The sequence below is a fragment of the Schistocerca piceifrons genome, chromosome 3 (genome assembly GCF_021461385.2).
Source record: "Schistocerca piceifrons isolate TAMUIC-IGC-003096 chromosome 3, iqSchPice1.1, whole genome shotgun sequence".
Classification (NCBI taxonomy): domain Eukaryota; kingdom Metazoa; phylum Arthropoda; class Insecta; order Orthoptera; family Acrididae; genus Schistocerca; species Schistocerca piceifrons.
The window spans coordinates 302,875,917-302,899,300 of record NC_060140.1 but is presented as its reverse complement, the minus strand read 5'-3'; the positions used below and the strand labels follow the sequence as shown (position 1 = coordinate 302,899,300).

The 23,384-nt window shown below is 42.2% G+C and overlaps 2 protein-coding genes across 2 annotated transcripts in view; both read left to right on the top strand.

The window, feature by feature from the left end:
• Positions 1–10,305: 10,305 nt before the first annotated feature.
• On the top strand, positions 10,306–11,226 carry LOC124788612 (craniofacial development protein 2-like). Its single transcript, XM_047255882.1, has one exon. The coding sequence runs from the start codon at positions 10,306–10,308 to the stop codon at positions 11,224–11,226; it is 921 nt and encodes a 306-aa protein (XP_047111838.1).
• A 323-nt stretch (positions 11,227–11,549) lies between these two features.
• Positions 11,550–23,384, top strand: part of LOC124788611 — a 69,121-nt gene continuing 57,286 nt past the window's right edge. Inside the window, exon 1 of the mRNA XM_047255881.1 lies at positions 11,550–11,916. Within this exon, the coding sequence (XP_047111837.1) occupies positions 11,550–11,916 (367 nt within the window). The remainder of the gene's footprint in view (positions 11,917–23,384) is intronic.

Below are 23,384 nucleotides of genomic sequence, written 5' to 3'. Positions count from 1 at the left end.
AATTCACGTCTATAATTAGACGCTATCCAGGGTGCGCGCGTAGTATTCTTCTCCGGGCGCGAACTAGCTTTACATCTGTAAGTCGATATAGAACAGCGTACCTTGAGTGTATATTCTCCTTCCTCGCTCGCTACGCACAAACTATTAGTCCTACAGAAAAAAATGAACCGAACCGTTTCGTAGGAAATTTAATGTAGACGAATTTTGTACTGGAATACGTTTCGTTAGAGGTCGTTGTCTTCAAGTTACTAAAAGCCGTACAAAGTTGAACTTCAAATGCACCCACACTCAGCTCCCACCGCCCATATTGTGTAGTATGTTGTTATGGTACTCCTTCCAACAGCTGTACAAAAATTTCCGACTGCACGAAATATTTCCCACATTCAACCTTTCTTGGTCTTCAATGACAGGCCTCATAATGCCTACGGCTTAGTCTAGCACTTAAAAATTGTAAATTTATGTTTGTTTGAATTACATTCAACAATTTTGTGAATTTTAACAGCATAAAATAAACAGTTACTGCGTTTTGTTCGTCAGACGTCCTGATTACGAAACTACTCTGCTTGTAAGGGTGAAGTCTGAATCAAATTGTCAAAGTAATTAGTTTTAGCATAACGTTGACAAAAGTGGTTTCCCTTTCATTACCAACACGGGCAATAACGTTAATGCCGACTATGCTGACGGCGTAATAGCCCAATCAATAGAGACAAAAAATGGTCGGATATCAGGAATAGTTCGTGTAGCCGGAATTTTTTGTACACTCGTAGGAGGGAGTGCCACGAACAACGTACTATAAATCCTGACTGGTGAGGGCTGAGTGTGGCTGTCGATGTGCGTCTCAAGGTCACTTTTGTACGTTTTCCTCGAATAACTCGAAAACCGTGGCCTCCACCGAAAACATATTCCAACACAAAATTTAACTACAGTACTTGTCCTACAGAAAGATTCTCTTCTTTTTTTCTGTAGGAGTCATAGTTTACGCAGAGCAAGCGACGGAATATGAAAATTTCACTCATGGTTTATGAAGGTCAGATATAATGTTGTGGGATGGATAAAACGACATCGGTACGGACAACTGAACCACCCTGTATATGTCTCTCTAACTGTCTCCACTTTTTCCCACTGGCACTTTCTCCCTTATGTCTCTCCCACTGCCACAGTCTTCATCCCTTTCTCTCAATCTTACGTATCACTGTCTCCATCTCATCCACTGCCATTGTCTTTCTCCCGTTGTTTTCCTCTCCTACTGCCACTGTCTGTGCTGCCTTTCTCTTCAACGACTGTTGTCTCCTCTCCACACAAGTTCTTGGGGATGTTTTGCTCATGGGATGGGGGAAATTGAGAAAATTTTTCCATGTTAAATTTCGCCAGTAAGGCAGGGGGGAGGGGTTGGCTGGAGCAACCTATGTATAATCTCCACTCATCTCTCTTTTGCATGTTCACTGTCTCCTCTCTCTTTTGCTCCCACTGTTACTGTCTCCATTAATCTCTCTTTCTCTTTTAGTGCCACTATCACTGCCCATCAGCATCTCCTCTCTTTTTGGCTCCCGCTGCTACTGTCTCCATCTATCTCTCTTTCTCTTCCACTATCACTTTCTCTCTCCATTTCTTCGGTGTCTCCCCTCTCTTTCTTTCCTACTGGCACTGTCTCCTCTGTCTTCCACCCGCATTGTCTCTCTGCTACTCTCTCTTACCACAAAAAACGTGAATACGCATGCCAAAATTTTTGGATGAGGGAGGTGTAATGAGGATTGTGGAACCTGGATCCCCAATTTTCTGTCATTTAAAGAGGAGTTTATTTGGCTTTTTTAGGCTCTGAAAGGAGCATTTTTCAGTTGGTTCCCTTCTTTTCCATTCTGCTTACATAAAAAGAATTCTGTAGTAAAGCTATGACAGTTTATTATTGTACTTCGACACATTTACATACTTTGATACATCTAAGAGAAGAAATAAGTACGCATAGTATAAGAGTAACACAAAATTCTTTCATGTCCAACGCCAGTTCACCTGCCACTACTTTATAAAAAAATGTGCAATATTTTTAGGCTACATCTACAGTATACCAAAAAATGCGATGTTTGATTTGCAAATAGAAAGAATTTGGTATGACAAAATAAATTTTTGTAAGGGTGCTTAAGTCGCCAGGTGGAACCATGTCAAGGCAGCCTGTGTGGGAGTGAAATGCCCATTATACACAGACCTGCGTCACAAAATTTTTGTGAAAAAATGGCGACTAAAAAATAGTTTGGTGACTTCAGAAACCTAGTGATGACACCAGAAACCTTGCCATGTGTTCACTACATCAGTTAAAGCTTTATTTACGCCCAGACCGGATATTATGTGGATATTTTACATACATAAGTACGGTGGCTTTGAACATCTGGGCCTCAGTAAAGGACAATGACATCGAAAAAGTTTGCAGTGAGCATCGTTTAGTAACAAATGGCAAAAACTTCGAAGGTTTTCATGAATAGAAATTATGGAATTGGCCATCCCCTGAATTGTTACTTTTGGTATGCAAAAAATCATGTTTTTCGGGGTTTTCTCATTAAACACCTGCGAACGAGTGGTATTTTTATGAGCTGCCTAAGGCCCGTCCTGGAGCACACCTAATTCAAAAGAATCAACCGAAGTGGTCAATTTTCCTGGGCTGGAGGAAGTGTTTAATGTTTAAATGTTAGCCCTAAACTGGAGGACAGCTACAGTGTGCCCGTTCTTCCACGAATGGTCGCTAGACCAAGGGCTATCCAAAACGCCTGGCCCGTTATGTCTGTGATCAATAGAACCCGAACTGTGGCCGCCTGAAAAAATCGTTTTTCGCGCATCGCTTTTTGGAATATAAAGGTGCCGAGCATCGTAGTGCACGGATCGCTTCATTATTACTGTACCGTAGACTTAGAATGTTCTATATGTCTGGCGTCAAGTTACGTGCGCCGCTACTAGTCCATCACCAGGCGAAATTACCGAGGGTACTGGGGAGTGTTTATCGGGAAGTCTGTGTACCACAATCAAGGTTCGGAAGTTAGGGCCCTTAGTTTGAGCGCTGCGCAAGGCTAAGGTGGAACTTGACTGTATTTCTACTTATAGCTTTCGACACGATCGTTTCCCGAGTGGGGTTCCTTACTTCAAACTGACACACAGGGTGTACATGAAGTCCGAGAACACTTTCAATTATTTATTGCACAAGAACCAAACATTGTAGACATATCATACATATGTCATTTTGAAGAGAAACCCTGAAAGTGTTATTTCATGTATACCGCCACAGTTGTTGTTGTTGTTGTGGTCTTCAGTCCTGAGACTGGTTTGATGCAGCTCTCCATGCTACTCTATCCTGTGCAAGCTTTTTCATCTCCCAGTACCTACTGCAACCTACATCCTTCTGAATCTGCTTAGTGTATTCGTCTCTTGGTCTCCCTCTACGATTTTTACCCTCCACGCTGCCCTCCAATACTAAATTGGTGATCCCTTGATGCCTCAGAACATGTCCTACCAACCGATCCCTTCTTCTGGTCAAGTTGTGCCACAAACTTCTCTTCTCCCCAATCCTATTCAATACTTCCTCATTAGTTATGTGATCTACCCATCTAATCTTCAGCATTCTTCTGTAGCACCACATTTCGAAAGCTTCTATTCTCTTCTTGTCCAAACTATTTATCATCCATGTTTCACTTCCATACATGGCTACACTCCATACGAATACTTTCAGAAATGACTTCCTGACACTTAAATCAATACTGGATGTTAACAAATTTCTCTTCTTCAGAAACGCTTTCCTTGCCATTGCCAGCCTACATTTTATATCCTCTCTACTTCGACCATCATCAGTTATTTTGCTCCTCAAATAGCAAAACTCCTTTACTACTTTAAGTGCCTCATTTCCTAATCTAATTCCCTCCGCATCACCCGACTTAATTAGACTACATTCCATTATCCTTGTTTTGCTTTTGTTGATGTTCATCTTATATCCTCCTTTCAAGACACTGTCCATTCCATTCAACTGCTCTTGCAAGTCCTTTGCTGTCTCTGACAGAATTACAATGTCATCGGCGAACCTCAAAGTTTTTATTTCTTCTCCATGAATTTTAATACCTACTCCGAATTTTTCTTTTGTTTCCTTTACTGCTTGCTCAATATACAGATTGAACAACATTGGGGAGAGGCTACAACCCTGTCTTACTCCCTTCCCAACCACTGCTTCCCTTTCATGTCCCTCGACTCTTATAACTGCCATCTGGTTTCTGTACAAATTGTAAATAGCCTTTCGCTCCCTGTATTTTACCCCTGCCACCTTTAGAATTTGAAAGAGAGTATTCCAGTCAACATTGTCAAAAGCTTTCTCTAAGTCTACAAATGCTAGAAACGTAGGTTTGCCTTTCCTTAATCTTTCTTCTAAGATAAGTCGTAAGGTCAGTATTGCCTCACGTGTTCCAGTGTTTCTACGGAATCCAAACTGATCTTCCCCGAGGTTGGCTTCTACTAGGTTTTCCATTCGTCTGTAAAGAATTCGTGTTAGTATTTTGCAGCTGTGACTTATTAAGCTGATAGTTCGGTAATTTTCACATCTGTCAACACCTGCTTTCTTTGGGATTGGAATTATTATATTCTTCTTGAAGTCTGAGGTTATTTCGCCTGTTTCATACATCTTGCTCACCAGATGGTAGAGTTTTGTCAGGACTGGCTCTCCCACGGCCGTCAGTAGTTCCAATGGAATATTGTCTACTCCGGGGGCCTTGTTTCGACTCAGGTCTTTCAGTGCTCTGTCAAACTCTTCACGCAGTATCATATCTCCCATTTCATCTTCATCTACATCCTCTTCCATTTCCATAATATTGTCCTCATGTACATCTCCCTTGTATAGACCCTCTATATACTCCTTCCACCTTTCTGCTTTCCCTTCTTTGCTTGGAACTGGGTTTCCATCTGAGCTCTTGATATTCATACAAGTCGTTCTCTTATCTCCAAAGGTCTCTTTAATTTTCCTGTAGGCGGTATCTATCTTACCCCTAGTGAGATAGGCCTCTACATCCTTACATTTGTCCTCTAGCCATCCCTGCTTAGCCATTTTGCACTTCCTGTCGATCTCATTTTTGAGACGTTTGTATTCCTTTTTGCCTGTTTCACTTACTGCATTTTTATATTTTCTCCTTTCATCAATTAAATTCAATATTTCTTCTGTTACCCAAGGATTTCTACTAGCCCTTGTCTTTTTACCTACTTGATCCTCTGCTGCCTTCACTACTTCATCCCTCAGAGCTACCCATTCTTCTTCTACTGTATTTATTTCCCCCATTCCTGTCAATTGCTCCCTTATGCTCTCCCTGAATCTCTGTACAACCTCTGGTTCTTTTAGTTTATCCAGGTCCCATCTCCTTAAATTCCCACCTTTTTGCAGTTTCTTCAGTTTTAATCTACAGGTCATAACCAATAGATTGTGGTCAGAGTCCACATCTGCCCCTGGAAATGTCTTACAATTTAAAACCTGGTTCCTAAATCTCTGTCTTACCATTATATAATCTATCTGAAACCTTTTAGTATCTCCAGGGTTCTTCCATGTATACAACCTTCTTTCATGATTCTTAAACCAAGTGTTAGTTATGATTATGTTGTGCTCTGTGCAAAATTCGACCAGGCGGTTTCCTCTTTCATTTCTGTCCCCCAATCCATATTCACCTACTATGTTTCCTTCTCTCCCTTTTCCTACACTCGAATTCCAGTCACCCATGACTATTAAATTTTCGTCTCCCTTCACAATCTGAATAATTTCTTTTATTTCATCATACATTTCTTCAATTTCTTCGTCATCTGCAGAGCTAGTTGGCATATAAACTTGTACTACTGTAGTAGGCGTGGGCTTCGTATCTATCTTGGCCACAATAATGCGTTCACTATGCTGTTTGTAGTAGCTTACCCGCATTCCTATTTTCCTATTCATTATTAAACCTACTCCTGCATTACCCCTATTTGATTTTGTGTTTATAACCCTGTAGTCACCTGACCAGAAGTCTTGTTCCTCCTGCCACCGAACTTCACTAATTCCCACTATATCTAACTTCAACCTATCCATTTCCCTTTTTAAATTTTCTAACCTACCTGCCCGATTAAGGGATCTGACATTCCACGCTCCGATCCGTAGAACGCCAGTTTTCTTTCTCCTGATAACGACATCCTCTTGAGTAGTCCCCGCCCGGAGATCCGAATGGGGGACTATTTTACCTCCGGAATATTTTACCCAAGAGGACGCCATCATCATGTAATCATACAGTAAAGCTGCATGCCCTCGGGAAAAATTACGGCTGTAGTTTCCCCTTGCTTTCAGCCGTTACCGCCACAGTGTAGTTCGGTAATTTGCCGATAGTCAGCGCTAGTCGCAAACATGGTGAGTTCAGGAGCAGAGCGAGCTATCTGTGTGTTGGAGTTCGACAAAAACAAGTGTGCTACAGCTGTTCGACGGATGTTTAGAACCACGTATGATAAGAAGCCACCAACGAGGAAGGCCATTTCAAATGGCTCTGAGCACTATGGGACTTAACATCTATGGTCATCAGTCCCCTAGAACTTAGAACTACTTAAACCTAACTAACCTAAGGACATCACACAACACCCAGCCATCACGAGGCAGAGAAAATCCCTGACCCCGCCGGGAATTGAACCCGGGAACCCGGGCGTGGGAAGCGAGGACGCTACCGCACGACCACGAGATGCGGGCGAGGAAGGCCATTTACCACTGGCACAACAAATTCGTTACGATGGGTTGCTTGTGACCGGCAAAGAAAGCGGGCGTCCCAGTGTATGTGAAGTGAATGTGGAGCCCGTACGAGACACATTCATAATGTGTCCAAAGAAGTCAGTGAGTCGTGCATCCCGTCAACTCTAAATGGCTCCAGTGACAGTGTGGAAAGTTCTGCGAGAGAAGCTGTCTACCAAAAAATTCGGATTGGAGCTAGTCAGAAGCTCAATAATGACGACAAAGAAATGGTTCAAATGGCTCTGAGCACTATGGGACTTGACATCTTAGGTCATCAGTCCCCTAGAACTTAGAACTACGTAAACCTAACTAACCTAAGGATAACACACACATCCATTCCCGAGGCAGGATTCGAACCTGCGACCGTAGCAGTCCCGCGGTTCCGGACTGCAGCGCCTAGAACCGCACGGCCACCACGGCCGGCGACGACATAGACAAGCGTTTTGAGTTTTGTTCGCAGTTGCAACAACTGAATTAGGATGTGGATGGCATTGTTGATCGCTTAATTTTTAGTGACGAGGTCACTTTTCACATTAAGGAGAAAGTGAACAGGCATAATCGACGAATCTGAGTACAAGGTTTCCACACGAATGTAATGAATTTGAGCATGACTCCCCGAAGGTAAATGTTTGTTGTGCCTTGTCACGTCGAACCTGTATGGGCCATTCTTCTTCGCCGAGAGCACTGTCACTGGATATTCCTACTTGGACATGTTGCAGCAATGGCTGATGCCTTAATTTCAATCGGACTATCCGTTCATCTTTCAATAGGAAGGGGTTCCACCCCATTTTCATCGTGAAGTTACTGGGTACCTGAACACGGAGCTGCCGCATCGATGGATCTGCCATGCTACAGAAGGGGACAGCTGTTTAATGAAATGGCCTCCTCGATCACCAGATCTCACTCCGTGTGACTTTTTTCTGTGGCTATACATGAAAGATCTGATGTATGTACCGCCTCTATCACGTGATGTAGCAGAGATCCGGGAGAGAATACGGGAAGTGACCGCCACAGTCGACGATGCCATGCTGGGACGGGTATGGCAAGAATTCGATTACCGCATTAACGCCTGCTGGGTCACTCATGGTTCGCATATCGAATGTTTGTAAAAACAAACTTTCAGAATTTCTCTTCAAATTGCAATATGTATGACATTTGTACAACGTTTAGTTGTTGTGCAATAAATAATTGAAAGTGTTCCCGGACTTTATATACACCCTGTATTTGCCCTTCTCCATCACCCTGAAAGTTTGTGACCTCATCACGGAATCAATCTGTATGTCTTCGTCTTAAAACACTGATCCACGTAGTAAATGAATTTAGAATGCTTATCTCTGACTGTAGAACTGTAGCGTACCTGATGTCTGTATTGCTGCCATATTGTAGTTAGACAAAAAAAAGTTTCTGTCGGTGTCTACGTGATTACTGATTATTTACTAATTTCTTGTTACAGACCTTATGTCATTGTCTGTATCACTGCCTGAAGTAGAAAACTATCAGGCCAGCACAAGACTGCAACACGTTATTAGAAGACGTCTTCTTGACATAAGCTACGTATTTTATCTTTTCTGGTTTGGTGCCTACAAACGTAAACAGAAAATTTAGTGCTCTAGAAATATTTCGTGTTTTTTGTATCTTTGTTGTGTATACGCTGAAGGAAGCCAGCAAACTTTAGAACACTATTCCTGACATTCACTATCAGTTACCATGTACTTGTACATATGTTGTCAAGCCAGACCAGAGATAAGTTCCCCGTATGTGCATTTAATCATCATGAAAACCGTTTAATGACCTGTTGAGAGAGATGCATTAATACATGTCCAACACATGCCGCTGAGTTACGTAGCATAACCGCTAAAAGCATTAGTACTAGTAAGCAATCGCTTTAGATATCAGTTACACACGTCAACAAGATACAATTTTTTTATGATGCTGGAGGTATGCAATTTTTTTTTTTTTTTTTTTGTTGCCTGGAATTTTAGAACTGATTTTATCCGTATGAGGGATCTGAATATAAATATGGAATCAGTTTCTCTACATTTGCCCTACTTTTAGATCAGTATTTTTTAACGTGCAGTTCCAAACGAAATGTGCATTTCTAACTCCATTTTATACAGCTCTAAAACACATATATAAGGATTTACTGCTGTACATTTGCCGTACCGTCAGTCTGCCGTCGAGGTAGTTCCAGGAAAATCCACCAGTTGTAGCAAGCATCTGGTAACTTAAGTGTCCTTCAACGCTAGAGTTGAGATTAGTTCGTGAGTTCTCGCCGTACAGGGCAGAGCGAAGTGGCCCTCCCGTGATATTTGTGTATAGAAAAGAGTTGTTATAACGTTAACGTCAAATGCACTCCGTTGTACGTTTTTTTTATTTGTGTTGTCGGACAGAAATAAAGTGAGTTCAAGTCGAGGAAGTTGTGTATATCATCATGATATTTTTCGCTACATATGAGGAGAATACGCGTTAAAAGGAAAAAAGAGACACTGTTAGTGACTTTGTAAAGAGAGCTTATCTTGGATACTTAGGTGTTAGGCTTGGCGATCACGATAATACCTGAGCATCGCATCATGTCTGTGAAACTTATGCAGAACATTTATGACAGTAGACGACAGTGAAAAGAAAATTTTGAAATTCAGCCTTCCGATAGTTTGGGGAGAACGTGAAAACTACTTCGATGGCTGTTATTCCTATGTAGTAAATATTAGTGGAATCAAGAGAAACAACCGCAGCAGCTGAACAAATCTCGATTTAGTCTCTGCAAGACGTTTCGCTGTCTACTGCAGATTTGTGTGGACGAATGTCGTCTGTCTGATACAGTGATTATGAGGGGATTCCATCAATTCCTAAACATTCCAACCAGAATGAACTAAATGACCTCGCCAGAGATCTCAGCCTGTCAACGAAGTTTCTGAATTACTGGCTTTCAGGTGGAATGACAACGATTTTCAGGAAAAAGGATTAAAATTACCTCTTACCATGCAAGAGAAAAGGGTCTCCTACGTTTCTTCTCTCAAGAAAATAGCCTTTTATTTTGTTACGAAAACAGAGGTCTCCTGGAAAATTTGATTCTTTCTTAATACACTCCAACACAAGAAAAAGAAAACGAAGCAACACGAAGAAATTATCGAAATAAGACTGAAATCTGTAGATGTGATGTACATATACAAACAGTTGATTACTATATGATTAGAAGGCATTTCCCATAATGCTCCAAATATTCTTCATTGGGGAGAGACCCGGCGACCTTGCTGGCAAAGGTTTGATTTGGCAAGCACGAAGACAAGGAGTAGAAACTCTCGCCCTGTGTGGACAGGCATTATCTTGCTGAAATATAAGCTCAGGACGGAAGCTCAGAATGGCTTGCCATGAAGGCAACAATAAAGGGTGAGCAGTAACCCGCACCACCAAAAAACACATATCACAGAAACTAAAAGGAGAAGCAGCCGGATGGATCTTAAGGAATGACCTTTGGCCTGAAAAGGCAAACCCGTATCGGTTTTTGGAATGTAAGGACGTTGAGAGAGGCAGGGAGACTAAGACAGGTTGGAAAAGAGATGGAGAACTATCGACTAGATATATTGGGACTAAGTGAAGTAAGGTGGCCAGAATCTGGGGAATTCCAAACACAAAATGGTGGAGTGTTGCTGTATGCGGGTCAAACAGGCGAGGACACAATGCACAGGAATGGTGTAGGGTTCTTACTATCTAAAAGCAGCAAGAAGAGCTTACTGGAGTGGAAACCAGTCTCAGAACGGATAATAACCGCACGCTTTAAAACAAATGTGCGATATGTCACTGTAACTCAATGCTATGCACCTACTGAAATACCTAAAGGAGAATTAAAAGATGCATTTTATACAGAGCTTAATGGAGTCCTTAGACAAACAAATTCTAGGGACATAAAAATTTTAATGGGTGACTTGAACGCAAAAGTTGGTCCAGAAAATGAAGGGCTTGAACATATCATGGGCGTGCATGGATTGGGGATCAGGAATGTAAATGGTGAAATGTTGATAGATACATGCGCTGAACATGACCTAGTCATTGGAGGCACGCTGTTTCCACATCGTAACTGCCATAGGATAACGTGGGTTTCTCCAGACCACGTTACTGAAAATCAAATAGACCAAATAGTCATAAGCCGCAAGTTCCGAAACTCTCTGTTAGATGTCAGAAATAGAAGAGGGGCAGACGTTGGAAGTGACCATCACCTAGTTTTGGCAGAATTCAGACTGCAGATAGTGGCAAATAGAACCAAGCTCAATCACAGGTGCAAGAAAATAGATGTGGCAAGATTAAAAGACCAACAGATCAAAGAAACATATGCCCTTGAACTACAAAACAGATTCCAGGTCCTCTCTGGAGAAAACTTTATGGAAGAGGGAATTGAAACATGCTGGCAAAAAATCAAAGACAGATATTTAGATGTGGGAGAAAAAATCTTAGGATTTAAGGCACATCAAAGGAAGGAATGAATCTCAGATGCTACGTGGAATGAAATTAGCCACAGGAAAGAACTAAAACTTAAGTTAAATTTTTGTAAGACAAGAGCTCAGAAGAGTGAAGCGCATAAAGAATACATGGAGGCGAACAAAAAAGTGAAAACATTGCTACGTCGAGATAAAAGGAAATGGATAGATGAGCAAGCAAAATTAGCAGAAGAGGCAGCAAGACAAGGAAATATGAAAGAGCTCTACAATATTACCAAACGGTTGTCAATGAAGAACTTCAGACATGAAGGACCAGTTAAGAACAAGGATGGGGTGATACTTACAACTCAACAGGCGCAGCTACAGAGATGGGGGAGCACTTCAAGGAACTGTTAAATTGTGAAGACAACCAAGAGGAACGAGTAAGAGATGCTCCAGAGGAAGTCGAAGAAGATCAAGATATAAATTTGCAGTGCCCCACAATGGACGAAATTAGGATTGCCTTGAAAACATTAAAAAATACTAAGGCTCCAGGCCTAGACAACATAGCACCGGAGCTCTTAAAAGCTGATATTGAAAGTACTGTTAAAATGCTCCATCCTTCGCTGAAGCATATTTGGCTTGAAGAGAAATCTCTGAAGGAGTGGGAAAATGGTTTGGTGGTAGAGCTCCCAAAAAAGGGAAATTTGTCAGACTGTAACAACTGGCGTGGTATTACATTGTTGTCAGTGCCCAGTAAGGTCCTCACCAGAATTATTTTAAACAGAATTAAAGAATCCCTTGAAAAGCGACTGCGTACAGAACAGGCCGGTTTTAGGGCACAACGCAGTTGTGTTGATCTTATTAACACTCTTAGGATCATTTTAGAGCAAAGCAAAGAATTCCAAGCAACTGTGTACCTGGCATTCATTGATTTTCAAAAGGCCTTCGATTCCGTGAAACATAAAGTGCTCTGGCAGGTATTGCGGAAGTATGGCATACCACAGAAGATCTTAAACATCATAAAAGATCTATATGATGGCTACAAATGCTGCCACAAGGGAAATATGACAGAGCCCATAAAAGTAACAACTGGAGTCCGTCAGGGTTGCATTTTGTCACCAACACTTTTTCTACTCGTTCTAGACTCTGTTATGAGAAGAGTCACAGCAGGCAGGAGACGAGGAATCCAGTGGGGGATCCACGAACGTTTGGAGGATTTGGATCTTGCAGACGACATAGTTTTACTAGCTCCAAGGCTGACTGATATGCAAGCTAAATTAAACTTGCTGAAGGAAGAAGCAGAGACTGCTGGCCTCAAGATAAATGTAGGCAAAACAAAGGTAATGAGAGTAAATTCAGGGAACATGGAGGTGCCATTGTTAATAGGTGAGCAGCGGGTGGAGACTGTCAACTCATTCCTGTATCTGGGTAGTACAGTGGCAGAAGATGGTGGAGCTGGAGATGACGCGAAAAACCGCATTAAAAAGGCAAATGCTGCCTTCATACAATTGTATCCAAAATGGAAAAATAGAAATATCACGTACAAAACAAAAATCCGTATTTTTAATACAAATGTAAAGGCTGTCCTTCTGTACGCCAGTGAAAGCTGAAAAAAGGATAAAAAGATAAAATCCCAGTTACAAAGCTTTATAAATAGATGTCTTCGACGCATCATGAATATCTGGTGGCGATAAAAAATATGTAATGAGGAGCTCTGGCGAATAACAAACCAGATACCTATAGAAGACCAGATACGAGAGAGAAAGTGGGGATGTTTGGGGCACACCTTAAGAAAACCAGATGGAGCCATTGAGAAAAAAGCATTGGAATGGAATCCCCAGGGAACAAGGAAGAGAGGAAGACCAAGGGGCACACGGAAGAGGACAGTGGAAGGGGAAGCAAAAAGAGTTGGCAAGACCTGGGCAGAATTGAGGCAAATGGCCAAAGACAGAGACGGATGGCGAGTTCTCCTGGATGCCCTATGCCCCCATAGGGGCCAAAGGAATTAAGTCAAGTATCGCCTACGTACCGTTGAGCTGCATGGGTGAGGAAAATGACAGCCAAAGGGGTCCTGGTAGGAAAAGAAACGGCACCCAAGACCCGGTTGTCCAACCTCTGCAAGACGTTCTGTCCCTCACTAAGAGAAAGTGTCGATCAAACGTTTCGCTGTCTACTGGAGATCTGTGAGGACGAAAGTCGTCCGTCTGGTACAATGATTATGAGGGTATTCCAACAATTTCTTAACATTCCAACCAGAATGAACTAAATGACGTCGCCAGAGATCTCAACCTGTCAACGAAGCTTCTGAATTACTGGCTTCCAACCCGGACACATTAAACAATGCCCAGTCCAAGTAATTTATAAGCAAAGGTCTTTCATGAAGATTTGAGAGGAGCGAAGATTACAATAAACTTTCAAGTTTACTTAACTTGTCATGTTGAGATAGCTCCAGTTCTTCTTGTCTACGGGTCTGATTTTTGAAGCTGAAAATCTAATATCAGCTCCTCATGGTTGGTTTGAACTAAATAAATTTGAAGATTGTTGTTGCAGAATTTTTTACATAAATATATTTTGCACTGATTTTCTCACATTTTAGTATATCATACAGTATTTTGATTTTTCACATTAACGAAGCCGAAATTACATTGCTCGCACAAAAATACGTCCAATCACATCAGAGGCAAACTTACGACACTCCCACAGCCTGCGCCAATAACCATATTCCAAGGGGTTTACTACTTTTCGTAACAAATGAATTCCTACTAATTTCCGTTAAGTTATTAATTACGATTATTATTTCATAAATCCAGAAATAAACATAGCAAACATTACAGGATTTCGTAATTAATAATAGAAATTTTGTGTGTGCAAATAATTCGCTATTTCCAATGTTTATAAAAAAAAAATTTTTTTTTTGACTGTGCGTTCAGAACTAGTACCGATCGATTATACCATCGAAACTAAACTGCTTTATAAAGTAATTCCTTTTCATAAATTTTAGCTTGAAATATAACATACTGTGTATAAAATTATATGAAAGTTTTCAGAAAAGCGACTGAGATAATATTGTCTTGTCCTAAATTCGAAAAATAGCACTGGTATCGACAACTATTGTTGAGGAAAAGTAATGCTAGAGAAGGATTTTCCGTTATAGTGTCCAGAACACGTCTTCGGCCTGGGATCTCACTGAGTGGAGTATAATTATCTTAAGTCATAAGTCCCACTCCGAACTCAGCTCTAATGGCCGGCGAAGACGTGTCTGGAGACACCCCGGATGGTTGTGGGGTACTAACCCAGCTGTCACCTTCATTATGGCCCAGCGTCTAGGAATGACGGCCTGCGTTATCATTTCTTCTCATAGTAGGACTCCTTGGATTGTCGTTCGTGGCACCCTTACAGCACAGCGGTACAGCAGTCATGGAAATTCCGCCGTACAATGGCCGGCCTCCGGTATGGATTGCACAGCGACATACTGTAGCCAGACGGCAGCAGGTATGTTCCGACCTTTTGCCGTAGCGCTGTTAAAACTACCGTTCAACGCCGTTGGCTGTCGACAACTTGTAGATTTACCGTAAGACGGAAACCGCAGCGTAAAAACTATTCCGCCGACTCCGCTCGAGATGGGCACGAATTACACGCGAGAAAGAAGACGGCGAGTGACAAAATGTACTCGGTACACCGTCGCCTTATAAATTGCTCGGCTCAAAATAAGAAACCGGCAAGATATGAAAACTACCGAATCGGCAAAAACGTGCAGGAAAGAAGACAGGCTAGTAATGAAACTTACCCGACACTATGAGTCCATTGAGGTAAGGAATTGGAAGAATACGATAACGGACGACTCGGTACGCCGAGTCCGACGTGATCTGCGTGTGGGAAAGAAAAAATACGAGCAACGAAACATTTGGAGGAGGAACGAAACGGTACTTTGAGCATCATGGGTCAAAAGGCTCTAAGCACTGTGGGACTTAACATCTGAGGTCATCTGTCCTCTAGACTTAGAATTACTTAAACCTAACTAACCTAACGGCATCACACACATCCAAGCCCGAGGCAGGATTCGAACCTGCTACCGTAGCAGTAGCGCGGTTCCGGACCGAAGCGCCTAGAACCGCTCTGCCACAGCGGCTGGCTGAGCCCCATGGAATACTTGTTCTCACCAAGGGATATGTATCATATGCGATGATACAGTAGAGGTAAGTATGAATTAATGAAGTTTCTGAATTCGCTGTGTATTGAGGTCAGTTCTCAATAAATATTCGTAATAATGACGGTGAAATGACTTTCATTACTACACCAAAGACTCCAAAGTTCGTAAGTTAAAGAAAAGGAAACTCTACTGACACGCGAGACACCACAATTAACAAGTAAATGGGGAGGATGAAAGCACAAATGCTTTGCGACAGCTAAACATGTGTGGGAATTGGATGTAAGTCTTAAAATCCGTTTTTCCCCGCCTCTCTGTCCATATCATCCCTTTTCTTTGTCCATGTCTTCCTCCTCCCAACCCCTTTTCTCTGGCCACCACCTTCTCCTCCCTCTGTCGTTCTCCTCCACCCCCGTCTCTTTGTCCATCTATTCTTTCCCCCTCAATATGTTCATTAACTACCACCCCCTCCTGTTCACCTCCTCTTCCGCCCCCTTCTCTCTCCCTCTCTCTCTCTCTCTGATTTTGAGCCTTGTTTATTGGTGTTGCAAAGGAATCTATGATTGGAAAGTGAAATAGCTTAAAACGAATTGGTATATCGGTCGGGGCCATTGGTATTCATTGTATGAAGGAGACCTCTCCCACTGATGGATCTGTGAGGATAGTTGCTCCAACGACAGTATTTTGCATGCATTTAGTATGCGAGCACCTACAATTACAAAGTTTCGGACGAATCAGATTTCATTGTAGCGTTCCAATTATAAGCCGATAAGCCAAAAACACAAATTTGTCGGTTTTCTGCTATAACTGAGTGCAAGGAATAAAACGAAATGTCACTCTGTTGCGTTTGTAAATTTTATTTAAAATTATGTATTTCTTCTTACAAAGAATATAAAAAAAACAAGTCGTCTAACGGTTTAAAAGCCCTGATTTCGTAGTCAAAACTGACTGCGGGAAAGGAAACTAGGCGACACATTTTCACAGCACAGTTTTTTTCTCGCAGTTGGTATTAATTTAAACCTGTACAATGTTGTTTACAAAATATATATATCCTATGTCCATCTGAAAGTTTATTAGAATACTATCTTAAGTAAATCAGCCACGAACTTTTCGAGGTTTTTGGTATCAATGTTAAACTACGACCTATCATTATACAGGGTGTTACAAAAAGGTACGGCCAAACTTTCAGGAAACATTCCTCACACACAAATAAAGAAAAGATGTTATGTGGACATGTGTCCGGAAACGCTTAATTTCCATGTTAGAGCTCATTTTAGTTTCGTCAGTATGTACTGTACTTCCTCGATTCACCGCCAGTTGGCCCAATTGAAGGAAGGTAATGTTGACTTCGGTGCTTGTGTTGACATGCGACTCATTGCTCTACAGTACTAGCATCAAGCACATCAGTACGTAGTGTTCATCACGAACGTGGTTTTGCAGTCAGTGCAATGTTTACAAATACGGAGTTGGCAGATGCCCATTTGATGTATGGATTAGCACGGGGCAAGAGCCGTGGCGCGGTACGCTTGTATCGAGATAGATTTCCAGAACGAAGGTGTCCCGACAGGTAGACGTTCGAAGCAATTAATCGGCGTCTTAGGGAGTTCGGAACATTCCAACCTATGACTCGGGACTGGGGAAGACCTAGAACGACGAAGACACCGGCAATTGGCGAGGCAATTCTTCGTGCAGTTGACGATAACCCTATTGTCAGCGTCAGAGAGGTTGCTGCTGTACAAGGTAACGTTGACCACGTCACTGTATGGAGAGTGCTACGGGAGAACCACTTGTTTCCGTACCATATACATCGTGTGCAGGCACTATCAGCAGCTGATTGGCCTCCACGGGTACACTTCTGCGAATAGTTCATCCAACAATGTGTCACTCCTCATTTCAGTGAAGATGTTCTCTTTACGGATGAGGCTTCATTCCAACGTGATCAAATTGTAAATTTTCACAATCAACATGTGTGGGCTGACGAGAGTCCGCACGCAATTGTGCAATCACGTCATCAACACAGATTTTCTGTGAACGTTTGGGCGGGCATTGTTGGTGATGTCTTGATTGGGCCCCACCTACGCTCGATGGAGCACGTTATCATGATTTCATACGGGATACTCTACCTGTGCTGCTAGAACATGTGCCTTTACAAGTACGACACAACATGTAGTTCATGCACGATGGAGCTCCTGCACATTTCAGTCGAAGTGTTCGTACGCTTCTTAACAACAGATTCGGTGACCGATGGATTGGTAGAGGCGAACCAATTCCATGGCCTCCACACTCTCCTGACCTCAACCCCCTTGACTTTCATTTATGGGGGCGTTTGAAAGCTCTTGTCTACGCAACCCCGGTACCAAATGTAGAGACTCTTCGTGCTCGTATTGTGGACGGCTGTGTTACAATACGCGCCGGCCGGTGTAGCCGAGCGCTTCTAGGCGCTTCAGTCAGGAACCGCGCGACCGCTACGGTCGCAGGTTTGAATCCTGCCACGGGAATGGATGTATGTGATGTCCTTAGGTTAGTTAGGTTTAAGTAGTTCTAAGTTCTAGGGGACTGATGACCTCAGATGTTGAGTCCCATAGTGCTCAGAGCCATTTGAACCATTTGATACAATACGCCATTCTCCAGGGCTGCATCAGCGCATCAGGGATTCCATGCGACGGAGGGTGGATGCATGTATCCTCGCTAACGGAGGACATTTTGAACATTTCCTGTAACGAAGTGTTTGAAGTCACGCTGGTACGTTCTGTTGCTGTGTGTTTCCATTCCATGATTAATGTGATTTGAAGAGAAATAATAAAATGAGCTCTAACATGGAAAGTAAGCGTTTCCGGACACATGTCCACATAACATATTTTCTTTCTTTGTGTGTGAGGAATGTTTCCTGAAAGTTTGGCCGTACCTTTTTGTAACACCCTGTATAGCAGTACAGATGACCTACCACTTAGTATTCAGTAATCACAAATGGTATCTCTGCACACGATAAAACTGTTGTAATGAATCCCATCAACGAGAAAGCAACAGAAGAGATTATAAATGATATTTTCAAAGAATTATAATAGACTCTCCCTAAAGTTTGAACCAACACACTATATTCAGTTCCATACAACAGACAGGATCACCCCAATAATTAATGTATCTCTTGAGCAGGAATCGGTAAATAGCGCAGAAAGCTTCAAATGTTTGGGTGTACATATTAATGAGAACTTGAACTGAAAGAAGCATCTTACTGAGCTTCTCATACAATGAAGTTCAGCTACTTTTGCTCTTCGCATAATTGCTAATCTTGGAAACAAAAGAATGAACCTGCTAACATATTTTGGATGTTTCCACTCAATAATATCTGATGGAATCATTTTCTGGTGTAGCTCATTACTTAGAAAGAATGAACTGTATCCACAAAAGCGAGCAGTAAGAATAGTATGCGATGTCCACCACAGATGTCATGTAGGTACCTCTTCAAGGAGCTAGGCATTTTAACTGTGCCGTCACAATACGTATACTTGCTAATGAAGGAAAAAAGTCATAAATAATCCCTCACAATTTGAGAGGCGCAGTAATGTACATACCTACCACTAAAGATAAAAATGATCTTTATTAACTTTTATCGAAGCTGTTAATGGTTCAGAAAGGAGTTCAGTATGTAGCAACAAATATTTTGGATTATTCGTTCAATACCATAAAATCTGTGACACCTAGCGAAGCAAGTTTTAAATATAACTTAAAATCGTTTCTCCTGGACAACTCCTTTCTTTCCATTGACGAATTTCTATTTAAAACGGGCAGCCAGTAAAAAAGAAAAAAAAGAACTTGTCTTAAGTGTAATTGCATGATTAGGACTAAAAGATTAATGTGTTCAGTAACGTTAACAATATATATGAGGGTTGGAACTTTAATAGTGGCAACTATTTATTTACAGCTCGTACAAAATAGATAGGTGTTTCAAAGTTTTACTGACCTTCAAATAGTCACCAGCGATGTGGAAGTCGTAGGATACTCTTAGCAGTGCCAGATGTGTTGACAGTTCGAACGGCGGGGTCTATTGCCCAACGAATTTGTAGCAGTTCTGAATCGAATGCCGTGAAGGGTTTCCTTCAGTTTAGAAATCGAGTTGAACTCACGAGGGCGTAATTCAGGGGAGTGCAGTAGGTGTAATAGCACTTAGCAGCCCCATCAATCAAAGGAATCAGTAACAGCTGGACAACAATTAAGTGTAGACCGACTTTTTTTTACAGTATTTCGTGGACAAAACCAGTTTGCCAACATCTGTTCTAGGAATAATATGTATGAGTCCATGTTTCAGCGAAATAAACCACAGGCCACTTTCTTAAGCGTCATATTTTCGTAAAAATCCAAATTAGTGCACCTTTTTTGGAAATTTTGTTCCTTGTTCGTAAATGATAACTCGTTTATCATGGCACATTGTAAAAACGAATTTCGTTGAACGAAAAATTTGTATCACTCTAGGAGGACGCGGGTGGGAGGTGATAATCGGAAAAGGGACTGAATGTATTGTATTGTACTGTATTGTATTGTAAGTAGCTTAAGGTTCCAGATATCTGACAGTAGAGCCGTTAACACTGGTGGGCATTCGTACAGAAGACACCCTCGGTAACTGAACGAGATCAATTTAATTAATATCCAGTAAAACAGCGACTGTATTAAAACTGATTCGGTAGCCGAGTCGAATGGATAGTAGCAAATTGGAACGGTGTACGTCTCAGGTTCGGTGCCTGTCGTACGGTAATTTTATCTTCTTATCTCTGCCGGCATAGAAATTTGTTTGTATATGAAGGGCTTATTTCAATAGTGGTACAAGTCCATTGCCTCCACTTTTCTGCCTATAATGCTTTAATTAGCCAAACAAACAGAAAGAAAGATTCATCTCTAGCAAGAAGCCATATGCTTGAATATTTCTGGTATCTAAACTGCAGATTTTTCAGCGCTCATTTAACTTTAGGACTCTGTATCTCAATATGAACAAAAATGGACTTGTAACACTATTGAAACAAGCCCTTCATATATGATCTAAAATTAGGGAGAAGACCGCTAAATTTTAATTAGAAACTGTTTCATAGTTGCAAAATTAATATATATGAAAAGCCATCTGGCAAAGAGTTACTCGCTTTGGTTTCCCGGTAGATTTAATTCCGCTGTGGCTCGAAGGTCTCCACATAATGTTCTAGGTGCGAGATGAACTTGTCCCCGATGTTTCCCCGACGACTAACACTCTAAAAATTATTAATCATAATATAATAAATCTATCTGTAAGCGCCTGCTGCGTATTACATATGAAATCAATTGTATTTTAATTCCTTGTCATATACACTACTGGCCATTAAAATTGCTACACCAAGAAGAAATGCAGATGATAAACGGGTATTCATTGGACAAATATATGATACTAGAACTGACATGTGATTACATTTTCAAGCAATTTGTGTGAATAGATCCTGAGAAATCAGTACCCAGAACAACCACCTCTGGCCGTAATAACGGCCTTCATACGCCTGGGCATTGAGTCAAACAGAGCTTGGATGGCGTGCACAGGTACAGCTGCCCATGCAGCTTCAACACGATACCACAGTTCATCAAGAGTAGTGACTGGCGTATTGTGACGAGCCAGTTGCTCGGCCACCATTGACCAGACCTTTAGACCTTTTCAATTGGTGAGAGATCTGGAGAATATGCTGGCCAGAGCAGCAGTCGAACATTTTCAGTATCCAGAAAGGGCCGTACACGACCTGCAACATGCGGTCGTGCATTATCCTGCTGAAATGTACGGTTTCGCAGGGATCGAATGAAGGATAGAGCCATGGGTCGTAACACATTTGAAATGTAACGCCCACTGTTCAAAGTGCCGTCAATGCGAACAAGAGGTGACCGAGACGTGTAACCAAAGGCACCCCATACCATCACGCCAGTATGGCAATGACAAATACACGCTTCCCATGTGCGTTCACCGTGTTGTCGCCAAACACGGATGCGACCATGATGATGCTGCAAACAGAACCTGGATTCATCCGAAAAAATGATGTTTTGCCATTCGTGCACCCAGGTTCGTCCTTGAGTACACGTTCCTGTCTGTGATGCAGCGTCAAGGGTAACCGCTGCCATGGTCTCCGAGCTGGTAGTTCATGCTGCTGCAAACGTCGTCGAACTGTTCGTGCAGATGGTTGTTGTCTTGCAAACTTCCCCATCTGTTGACTAAAGGATCGAGACGTGGCTGCACGATCCGTTACAGCCATGCGGATAAGATGCCCGTCATCTCGACTGCTAGTGATACGAGGCCGTTGGGATCCAGCACGGCGTTCCGTATTACCCTCCTGAACCCACCGATTCCATATTCTGCTAACAGTCATTGGATCTCGACCAACGCGAGCAGCAATGTGGCGATGCGATAAACCGCAATCGCGATAGGCTACAATCCGACCTTTATCAAAGTCGGAAACGTGATGGTACGCATTTCTCCTCCTTACACGAGGCATCACAACAACGTTTCACCAGGCAACGCCGGTCAACTGCTGTTTGTGTATGAGAAATGGGTTGGAAACTTTCCTCGTGTCAGCACATTGTAGGTGTTGCCAACCTCGTGTGAATGCTCTGAAAAGATAATCATTTGCATATCACAGCATCTTTTTCCTGTCGGTTAAATTTCTAGTCTGTAGCACGTTATCTTCGTGGTGTAGCAATTTTAATGGCCAGTAGTGTAATTTGTAACCGACTAATAAAGGCGGTTATCAGCTGTTATCAAAAACTGGAGGAAGAAAGAGAGAAGACAACAATTTTCGTTGGCTCAGGATCGAACTCAAGACTCCTTGAAACTTCCTGGAAGATTAAGACTGTGTGCCGGACCGAGACTCGAAATCGGAACCTTTGCCTTTCGCGGGCAAGTGCTGTACCAACTGTGCTACCTAGGCATGACTGCCGTCCCGTCCTCGCAGCTCTACTTCTCCCAGTACCTCGTCTCCTACCTTCCAAACTTTACAGAAGCTTTCCTGCGAACCTTGCAGACCTAGCACTTGCCCGCGAAAGGCAAAGGTCCCGAGTTCGAGTATCGGTCCGGCACACAGTTTTAACCTTCCAGGAAGTTTCATATGAGCGCACACTCCGCTGCAGAGTGAAAATCTCATTCTGAAGACTCCTTGCTGCTTGCGACTTTACTCTCAACACTATGACGCTGTTTTACCAACTGCCATCAGTTTAATGGATAGAAACTACATTCATCTCATCGCGCATCTTATCGAAGAATACCTACAAGGATGAAAGGTTTTAGGATGAGATAACTAGTAGCGAAACCATATTATCATTCTGCGTATTCTCTGATCCCTACCCCCGACCCCACATCCTCTCCTTGACAGAGTTTCTTTACTAGCTTTGAAGTCAGGTTCTGTACAACATAAGCAAATCTCTGCCAAAGATTCCACTTCCTTGTGTTCTTCATAACATCGCAGAAACTTGTACCTCATAACCCATTTATCCATCTCTTTAGAGGCTGCCTTATAGTTTCTTTGTGATACATACTTCAATTATGCTCATCTCAGTATCGTGTGACTCTATCCATGATTTATGTACCATCGACCTGCACAGCTTTAGTATTTCGATTGCACGCTGCATCATCTTTTCGGTTTGCACTGTCATGCTTCCTCCGTCTCATAGCCAATTAATGTAATTTTGTTAACAGCAGTTGGAGCTGCCGCAACTTAAAATGAAGCGTAGCTTTACATAGTCATATGACAAAGCTTATCGTTTACTTATTGACTTTCGGGACGTGCCCGTACAACCATCCAAACAGTGGAATGTCAATTATGACATTACGAACGTAAGGCCAACACAACACCCAGCTCCCAAGCGGAGAAAATCCGCGACTGGGACGGGAATCGAACCACGGCCCATTTGATTAGCAATCCGCCACGCTGACAAAGCAGCTACGCACCTACCAAGGCGGACGTGACGAAGTTTGTTCCCACTATTGCCGGATAACCGGTTCATTTTGCAGAATAATACGCTGTTATTTAATCACTTGTATACCCTGAAGCAAATGTTTTGTATTTTTGTAATGGGTAAATGG

Bases quoted from the DNA above. Each gene is read 5' to 3' on its own strand.
- LOC124788612 (XM_047255882.1), top strand. From the start codon at position 10,306: ATGGAGAACTATCGACTAGATATATTGGGACTAAGTGAAGTAAGGTGG.